Raw genomic sequence first — 10,767 nt, 5'->3', positions numbered from 1 at the left:
CATATATTAGGACTAAAAATAAACCAAACTATAACATCAAGTATATGTATGTATATGTGTACGTGGGTATGTGTGTGTGTGTGTATTTATGTATGTAAGTGGGTATGTGTTAAGATTTAAAATCGCTAAGCCGTCTACAACCCTAAACTAGTTACCCAAACTTTACCCGTATATACCTAACCTAAACAAAAACCGATAAGTGACGCAATGATTTCTACCCAAACTACTCAATCTTCCAACACGATTAAACCACCTAAATACCACCTAAACCAAATTAACCCAACCAATCTCTCAAATAGCTAGCTAGCTAGCTTAACTCAATAACACACTATACAACAAAAGCACGGTGGTCAGCCCACCAGCTATCTACTCCCCCTTCCTTCCTCTTTCTTACTATCCCTTCCCCTCTACTCGCTTTTTTCACCCAACTTCCTTAAAAAAAAAAAAAGGGCCCTAAGCCGCCTGTACCGATTTAAAAATATGCCTATAAAAATCAAAGCTCATCTTGTCAAGGCACTAGTCCTCCCAATCCTAGAATACCCCCCAGTACCGACTCACACACTAAGCAAAAATCAGTTAAAACAGCTACAGGTCATCCAAAACAAGGCCCTTAGATTCGCGACGGATCAACATTATCCCTGTACACTCAACACTGAGCAGATCCACTTAACAACCAAAACCCTACCTTTGAACATCAGACTCCACAGTCAAGCCGAATAGATCTGGGGAAAAATAGAAATCCACAGTAATAACATCTACAAACAAGCTTAAGAACACCACCGAAGACAACAACCTTAATTTTCACAGATGGTTCCCAAGTAGCCCAAGAGCCATATCAACCGACCCACATCCTATATACTAAACGCTATGAAACTCTACGGGAACGGAAAACCAACTTCAACAAGTTACTCAAACAGTACCCGCATCTAACAACATACACTGACAAGTGATCTCAAGAGACTGCAATACTGCTGCTAGTCACCCACAAACCACAAAACACCTACCTCAAAAACCAACGAAACCAACCGCCAGTTAGCTAGCTAAACAAGATTTTCGATAAAAAGGGGAAAGACAGACTTACAAATTTGCCTCTCAGAAACTCTGGTTTGTCGACTTTTTTTTTTTTTTCCTTCATGTCTTTCTTTTTCTTTCTTTTCGGCAACGGTGGTTTGGGATGGGCACGTAGGCACAATCGAAATGTTTTGAACTAGGGCTGGGGGTTAAAACAATAGCGACAAAATAAAAGAGTAAATATGGGCGTGCGGGCCTTCTTATTCATCTGGAGAACCAACAACAACGTACCGTCGTCCCAAGAAGTGACGGCACAGAGTCAGATTGCTTCGGTCACTCTCCACTGCCATACGTTCTATGAAAACAGTGAATATAAGGTAAACATTCAATGCCTTCATCACGTCATGCCAAATAACGTATATATTATATCGCGCAAATAATGATGTAAAATGAATAACAGGAGGCAGTGATATATTAGATGGTAACACTTAGTTATCTTTCCCGATTTGAATGAATGTGAAATGTATTAATTTCGCGCGCGGTGGCCAGTACGCCTATAACTCCCAGTCATTTTTTTTTTTTTTTATAAACTCTAATGTCCTGCTGAACAGAAAATGCTTATTTGGAAGTTTTGAACTCAATGTTTGGTTTATGAACCTCTGCATTTTATTACTCTTGCGAATCGATTATGCACTGAGGATATCAGACACTGACAGTAGGTAGCATTCTCCAAGGAGCTCCGACTCTAATGTAGGCAAATTTCGATTTTTTTTTTTTTTTTTTTTTTTTTTTTTTTTCCCACCGATAGCCCTCTGTCTTATATGAAATAATCCTGAGATTTTTTTCATGGGAAACTGGCTAAAGGCAGTGTAATAACTGCATGTCCTTGAGTGAATGTTATCTCCTTTCGTGCTTGTTGATCGAAACATTTAAAATAGCTTACTGGCTTACGCCTCCTTCCCGCTTTCTGTCGTCGTCCATGGAGACATTGGAAACGGAAATAAATGACTTGAAATTATTCCCTCGTATTGTAACGGAAATTATTATTTTATAAATAATCATTAATCATTTCCAATGTTTATTGAAGCTCGCTTTTGTTCAGTCTTACGCTACCCAAAAATCACTGCCTGCTACCATGCTAGATTTGAACTCCACAAAATAATTATTCCCGACTCTTCCTGAGCGCCAGTTGTGAAATATCAGTTTGTTCCGTTTAGGAATTCCTATGATCGTAACTAACCAACTGCTTCCTACAATAATTTTGAAATATACAGATAACTGGTCATGGATTTATTGTTTTTTGTAACAATTTTACCTATTAGGTTTCACCTCGTACAGATATAAGGAAGAGTATGGACACTATCGCTGACCGAAAACTTCTGGATACTCCGCCGGCACTTCTTAGGCCGACTGTACCAACCCACACACTCAACAGGCGTACAGTAAATACATGCATGACATCGTATCATGCATATTCATGTCAGTCTATAATATGTAGGTACTGTACATACAACAACACATGTGCACAAATACATTTGTACTGTGTGCGCAGTGACCTACACATGTACGTACGCACTAAGTCATGCTCACATACTGTACACACAAGCCCTCATACATCCGTACACACAGACATACATGCTCACAAAGACACACACATACACATACGTACAGTATAAACATACAACATACATACATACACACGCACAACTGCAGGTAGAAATCGATGGGTTCAGGTTCACTTTTTTTTTTTTTTTTTTTTTTTTTCTCAGTATAGTAACTGAAGGATTTACCGTGGGTTCGTGGTCACTGTCAAACCTTCATGACGGGTACAGAGCATCTCCTAATATGCAGCGGGAATGCCTTTCTCTTTGTGCAAGCCTGTGTACGTTTATGAGGGCGTGAGTGAATCAATCAGGAAGTAAACGAAACAGGCAAATAACGACTACAAAACCTGCGACGTGAACAACAGATCAACAAAATAAATAAACGAATAGGCAAGTTCCCCCTCCCCCCAAAAAAGTAAATGAATGATTGAAAAAAGGATGAATGAATGAATGCATGTATGTAAGTATATAAGTACAGTTCATTCCTCCGTAAGTGTGTGTGTGTGTGTGTGTGTGTGTGTGTCCTCATACGTCCGTACACACAGACATACATGCTCACAAAGACACACAAATACATAGGTACAGTATAAACATACATACACGCGCACAACTGCAGGCGAAAATCGATGGGTTCAGGTTCACTTTTTCTTTTTTTTTCCAGCATAGTAACTGAAGAATTCACCGTGCGTTCATGCCGGATAGAGAGCATTTCCTAATATGCAGCGGGAATGCCTTTCTCGTTGTGCCAACCTGTGTACCTTTATGAGGGCGTGAGTGAAGCGATGAGTAAGTAAAAGAAACAGGCAAATAACGAAAACAAAAACTGCGACGTGAAGAACACATCAAGAAAAGAAATAAACGAATAGGCAAATATTCCCCCTCTTCAAAAAAAAAAAAAAAAAAAAAGTAAATGAAAAAAAAAAAAAAAAGAGGATGAATGAATGCATGTCTGTATGTAAGTATTGGAGTTCATTCGTCTGTGTGTGTGTGTGTGTGTGTGTGTGTGTGTGTGTGTGTGTGAGAGAGAGAGAGAGAGAGAGATCATGCTTCGCTGCGGAAAAGCAAGAGCTGATATATGGAAACCTAAACTGAGGGTCTGTCATCATCTCTCTTTGAAGAAGGGTTTTGGCCCTGAAAAGGGCCGAGATTTCTTTCGATCGAGGTGAGGGGCCTCTGCATATGAACAAGTTATCTCTTGAATTTGTCGCTGTCACGGCCGTTTTCTCTAAGTGCCAAAACCCACCTATCACCCATCGTACAAGCATTGCATCAACCGCCATACAACCGCCGAGGCCTGAAATCAAATTTAAATGGATCCGGTTGGTACTTGCACGACCGCTTGTTCATTATATAGAAGAGGTGGTTGACAAAGTGGCTGACACTCGCCTCCCAACAGTTTCACTATGCATGCCTTTACCGGAGCTCGCAGTTCGATGGCTGCTGCAGCTGATGATGATGATTTTTAATATTATTATTAATCTTGATGATGATGATGATGATGGATGGATGGATGAAGAGATAGATGGTGGTGGTATTGTTTTTTGATTTTGTAGTAACTAGTTGTTGCAATACTACTAATAACGAGAGAAATGAATGAATAGTATTTTCTTCATTATTCCCATTATTGCTCTTATTTCGGGGTGTTAACCCACCATGGTCGTCACCACACGGATAATATATATACTGTTGTATACATCACCATATCCTCTGTCACTGAACGACTTTGTCCATTCCTTCGATGGTGGGAGAATAGCCATCATCACCTGTGTTTTCATTCATCCACCCGGCCAGGCATTTATTTAGGAGGCATAATTATACAGTACAGTATTATGTAGGTGCAGTTGGGAACGGGACAAGACGCTATGTAGTAGTGGGAATAATAATATTATTAATCGACCTTCACTGATGTCAGTAGCTTCTTACATCCAACCGAACATAAAAATAGCCACAGACATATGCCAGCATTCAACTCATACCACATAGAAACAGACAGACACATACATACAGTATACCAACACATTCATCCATACACAAAGATGATGTTGGGCAATGCCAAAGTCTATTCTCTCTCAAGAAACGAATGTGGCTCCTAAAGGAGCCGATGGAGGTGAAGAAGAAGAAGAATTTCTTGGAAGCGTTTATTTCTTCTCCGTCTTCTTGGGGAGCAGCACAGCCTGGATGTTAGGCAGGACACCTCCCTGGGCGATGGTGACGCCAGAGAGAAGCTTGTTGAGCTCCTCGTCATAACGGATAACCAACTGCAGGTGACGGGGAATGATACGAGTCTTCTTGTTGTCATGGGCTGCGTTGCCAGCCAGCTCAAGCACTTCAGCTGCTAGGTACTCCACGACTGCAGCCAAGTAGACGGGGGCGTCAGCACCCACACGCTCGGCGTAATTGCCTTTACGAAGGAGACGATGGATCCTGCCGACGGGGAACTGGAGGCCAGCCCTGCCAGATCGGGACTTGGACTTTCCCTTCACCTTGCCACGTCCGGACATGGTATTATCGCCTTCGTCGTCGTCGCTGGAGCAGGACCTTCAGGAGAAGACTAATGCGTCACCCGCCCGTGACCTTCCCTTAAATACCCGTCTTCCCGGTCCGGCCCCATCCCACCCGCGAATGGGAAGGAGGCAGAAGCCGGGCTGCGATCTGGCAGCAATCACATAAAAGGATTTCAGCAGCTTACTTTCCTTGTCTGTTCACCATGTTCACCGCGTGGGCCCTAAGCCGCCTGTACCGATTTAAAAATAAGCCTATAAAAATCAAAGCTCATCTTGTCAAGGCACTAGTCCTCCCAGTCCTAGAATACCCACCCATATCAACTCACACACTAAGCAAAAATCAGTTAAAACAGCTACAGGTCATCCAAAACAAGGCCCTTAGATTTGCGACGGATCAACATTATCCCTATACACTCAACACTGAGTAGATCCACTTAACAACCAAAACCCTACCTTTGAACATCAGACTCCACAGTCAAGCCAAAAAAGATCTGGGGAAAAATAGAAATCCACCGTAATAACATCTACAACGAGCTTAAGAACACCACCAAAGACAACAACCTTAATTTTCACAGATGGTTCCCAAGTAGCCTAAGAGCCATATCAACCGACCCACATCCTATATACTAAACGCTATGAAACTCTACGGGAACGGAAAACCAACTTCAACAAGTTACTCAAACAGTACCCGCATCTAACAACATACACTGACAAGTGATCTCAAGAGACTGCAATACTGCTGCTAGTCACCCACAAACCACAAAACACCTACCTCAAAAACCAACGAAACCAACCGCCAGTTAGCTAGCTAAACAAGATTTTCGATAAAAAGGGGAAAGACAGACTTACAAATTTGCCTCTCAGAAACTCTGGTTTGTCGACTTTTTTTTTTTTTCCTTCATGTCTTTCTTTTTCTTTCTTTTCGGCAACGGTGGTTTGGGATGGGCACGTAGGCACAATCGAAATGTTTTGAACTAGGGCTGGGGGTTAAAACAATAGCGACAAAATAAAAGAGTAAATATGGGCGTGCGGGCCTTCTTATTCATCTGGAGAACCAACAACAACGTACCGTCGTCCCAAGAAGTGACGGCACAGAGTCAGATTGCTTCGGTCACTCTCCACTGCCATACGTTCTATGAAAACAGTGAATATAAGGTAAACATTCAATGCCTTCATCACGTCATGCCAAATAACGTATATATTATATCGCGCAAATAATGATGTAAAATGAATAACAGGAGGCAGTGATATATTAGATGGTAACACTTAGTTATCTTTCCCGATTTGAATGAATGTGAAATGTATTAATTTCGCGCGCGGTGGCCAGTACGCCCATAACTCCCAGTCTTTTTTTTTTTTTTTTTTTTTTTTTATAAACTCTAATGTCCTGCTGAACAGAAAATGCTTATTTGGAAGTTTTGAACTCAATGTTTGATTTATGAACCTCTGCATTTTATTACTCTTGCGAATCGATTATGCACTGAGGATATCAGACACTGACAGTAGGTAGCATTCTCCAAGGAGCTCCGACTCTAATGTAGGCAAATTTCGATTTTTTTTTTTTTTTTTTTTTTTTTTTTACCGATAGCCCTCTGTCTTATATGAAATAATCCTGAGATTTTTTTCATGGGAAACTGGCTAAAGGCAGTGTAATAACTGCATGTCCTTGAGTGAATGTTATCTCCTTTCGTGCGTGTTGATCGAAACATTTATAATAGCTTACTGTCTTACGCCTCCTTCCCGCTTTCTGTCGTCGTCCATGGAGACATTGGAAACGGAAATAAATGACTTGAAATTAATCCCTCGTATTGTAACGGAAATTATTATTTTATAAATAATCATTAATCATTTCCAATGTTTATTGAAGCTCGCTTTTGTTCAGTCTTACGCTACCCAAAAATCACTGCCTGCTACCATGCTAGATTTGAACTCCACAAAATAATTATTCCCGACTCTTCCTGAGCGCCAGTTGTGAAATATCAGTTTGTTCCGTTTAGGAATTCCTATTATCGTAACTAACCAATTGCTTCCTACAATAATTTTGAAATATACAGATAACTGGCCATGGATTTATTGTTTTTTGTAACAATTTTACCTATTAGGTTTCACCTCGTACAGATATAAGGAAGAGTATGGACACTATCGCTGACCGAAAACTTCTGGATACTCCGCCGGCACTTCTTAGGCCGACTGTACCAACCCACACACTCAACAGGCGTACAGTAAATACATGCATGACATTGTATCATGCATATTCATGTCAGTCTATAATATGTAGGTACTGTACATACAACAAGACATGTGCACAAATACATTTGTACTGTGTGCGCAGTGACCTACACATGTACGTACGCACTAAGTCATGCTCACATACTGTACACACAAGCCCTCATACATCCGTACACACAGACATACATGCTCACAAAGACACACACATACACATACGTACAGTATAGACATACAACATACATACATACACACGCACAACTGCAGGTAGAAATCGATGGGTTCAGGTTCACTTTTTTTTTTTTTTTTTTTTTTTCTCAGTATAGTAACTGAAGGATTTACCGTGGGTTCCTGGCCACTGTCAAACCTTCATGACGGGTACAGAGCATCTCCTAATATGCAGCGGGAATGCCTTTCTCTTTGTGCAAGCCTGTGTACGTTTATGAGGGCGTGAGTGAATCAATCAGGAAGTAAACGAAACAGGCAAATAACGACTACAAAACCTGCGACGTGAACAACAGATCAACAAAATAAATAAACGAATAGGCAAGTTCCCCCTCCCCCCAAAAAAAGTAAATGAATGATTGAAAAAAGGATGAATGAATGAATGCATGTATGTAAGTATATAAGTACAGTTCATTCCTCCGTAAGTGTGTGTGTGTGTGTGTGTGTGTGTGTCCTCATACGTCCGTACACACAGACATACATGCTCACAAAGACACACAAATACATAGGTACAGTATAAACATACATACACGCGCACAACTGCAGGCGAAAATCGATGGGTTCAGGTTCACTTTTTTTTTTTTTTTTTCCAGCATAGTAACTGAAGAATTCACCGTGCGTTCATGCCGGATAGAGAGCATTTCCTAATATGCAGCGGGAATGCCTTTCTCGTTGTGCCAACCTGTGTACCTTTATGAGGGCGTGAGTGAAGCGATGAGTAAGTAAAAGAAACAGGCAAATAACGAAAACAAAAACTGCGACGTGAACAACACATCAAGAAAAGAAATAAACGAATAGGCAAATATTCCCCCCCTTCAAAAAAAAAAAAAAAAAAAAAGTAAATGAAAAAAAAAAAAAAAAAGAGGATGAATGAATGCATGTCTGTATGTAAGTATTGGAGTTCATTCGTCTGTGTGTGTGTGTGTGTGTGTGTGTGTGTGTGAGAGAGAGAGAGAGAGAGAGAGCATGCTTCGCTGCGGAAAAGCAAGAGCTGATAAATGGAAACCTAAAGTGAGGGTCTGTCATCATCTCTTTGAAGAAGGGTTTTGGCCCTGAAAAGGGCCGAGATTTCTTTCGATCGAGGTGAGGGGCCTCTGCATATGAACAAGTTATCTCTTGAATTTGTCGCTGTCACGGCCGTTTTCTCTAAGTGCCAAAACCCACCAATCACCCATCGTACAAGCATTGCATCAACCGCCATACAACCGCCGAGGCCTGAAATCAAATTTAAATGGATTCGGTTGGTACTTGCACGACCGCTAGTTCATTATATAGAAGAGGTGGTTGACAAGGTGGCTGACACTCGCCTCCCAACAGTTTCACTAAGCAGGCCTCTACCGGAGCTCGCAGTTCGATGGCTGCTGCAGCTGATGATGATGATTTTTAATATTATTATTAATCTTGATGATGATGATGATGGATGGATGGATGAAGATAGATTTTTTTTTTTTTTTTTTTTTTTTGTGTCCGACTCTGGACATAGGCTTCACAGCCTGCTATCAAGGCCCAGCAGTCCTCCTACATACCATACACCTCTACATGTCACCACTTCGGCGCTAACACCCACCGTCCATATTGAATACATGCTAGGGCTGTCTCATACAGGACTGGTGTGTTGGTATTAGCGGGGGTATTTTTACGACATGTCAGCGGATCTTCTGGTAGATCAGTAAAGCCTGATTTTAATGAAATTCAAATCCTTAAACTGTTCCCTGCCCCAGCCGGGATTCGAACCTGGGTCCGGTGGGACTGCAGGCCACCTCTCTACCGTTTGGCGTATTGTTTTTTGATTTTGTAGTAACTAGTTGTTGCAATACTACTAATAACGAGAGAAATGAATGAATAGTATTTTCTTCATTATTACCATTATTGCTCTTATTTCGGGGTGTTAACCCACCATGGTCGTCACCACACGGATAATATATATTCTGTTGTATACATCACCATATCCTCTGTCACTGAACGACTTTGTCCATTCCTTCGATGGTGGGAGAATAGCCATCATCACCTGTGTTTTCATTCATCCACCCGGCCAGGCATTTATTTAGGAGGCATAATTATACAGTACAGTATTATGTAGGTGCAGTTGGGAACGGGACAAGACGCTATGTAGTAGTGGGAATAATAATATTATTAATCGACCTTCACTGATGTCAGTAGCTTCTTACATCCAACCGAACATAAAAATAGCCACAGACATATGCCAGCATTCAACTCATACCACATAGAAACAGACAGACACATACATACAGTATACCAACACATTCATCCATACACAAAGATGATGTTGGGCAATGCCAAAGTCTATTCTCTCTCAAGAAACGAATGTGGCTCCTAAAGGAGCCGATGGAGGTGAAGAAGAAGAAGAATTTCTTGGAAGCGTTTATTTCTTCTCCGTCTTCTTGGGGAGCAGCACAGCCTGGATGTTAGGCAGGACACCTCCCTGGGCGATGGTGACGCCAGAGAGGAGCTTGTTGAGCTCCTCGTCATAACGGATAACCAACTGCAGGTGACGGGGAATGATACGAGTCTTCTTGTTGTCATGGGCTGCGTTGCCAGCCAGCTCAAGCACTTCAGCTGCTAGGTACTCCATGACTGCAGCCAAGTAGACGGGGGCGTCTGCACCCACACGCTCGGCGTAATTGCCTTTACGAAGGAGACGATGGATCCTGCCGACGGGGAACTGGAGCCCAGCCCTGCCAGATCGGGACTTGGACTTTCCCTTCACCTTGCCACGTCCGGACATGGTAGTATCGCCTTCGTCGTCGTCGCTGGAGCAGGACCTTCAGGAGAAGACTAATGCGTCACCCGCCCGTGACCTTCCCTTAAATACCCGTCTTCCCGGTCCGGCCCCATCCCACCCGTGAATGGGAAGGAGGCAGAAGCCGGGCTGCGATCTGGCAACAATCACATAAAAGGATTTCAGCAGCTTACTTTCCTTGTCTGTTCACCATGTTCACCGCGTGGGCCCTAAGCCGCCTGTACCGATTTAAAAATAAGCCTATAAAAATCATAGCTCATCTTGTCAAGGCACTAGTCCTCCCAGTCCTAGAATACCCACCCATATCAACTCACACACTAAGCAAAAATCAGTTAAAACATCTACAGGTCATCCAAAACAAGGCCCTTAGATTTGCGACGGATCAACATTATCCCTATACACTCAACACTGAGTAGATCCACTTAACAACCAAAAC

General features: G+C 42.0%; 1 protein-coding gene across 1 annotated transcript; it reads right to left on the bottom strand.

Annotated features, from left to right (window-relative positions):
* Positions 1 to 9,953: 9,953 nt before the first annotated feature.
* Positions 9,954 to 10,316, bottom strand: LOC145418926 (histone H2A-like). Its single transcript, XM_080287183.1, has one exon. The coding sequence runs from the start codon at positions 10,314 to 10,316 to the stop codon at positions 9,954 to 9,956; it is 363 nt and encodes a 120-aa protein (XP_080143309.1).
* Between the last annotated feature and the right edge of the window lie 451 nt (positions 10,317 to 10,767).

Source organism: Coenobita brevimanus, chromosome 117, assembly GCF_032717465.1.
Source record: "Coenobita brevimanus isolate Jiangsu-jjx chromosome 117, ASM3271746v2, whole genome shotgun sequence".
Taxonomy (NCBI): domain Eukaryota; kingdom Metazoa; phylum Arthropoda; class Malacostraca; order Decapoda; family Coenobitidae; genus Coenobita; species Coenobita brevimanus.
The sequence above is the reverse complement of the archived record's forward strand: the minus strand, read 5'-3'. Positions and strand labels throughout refer to the sequence as shown.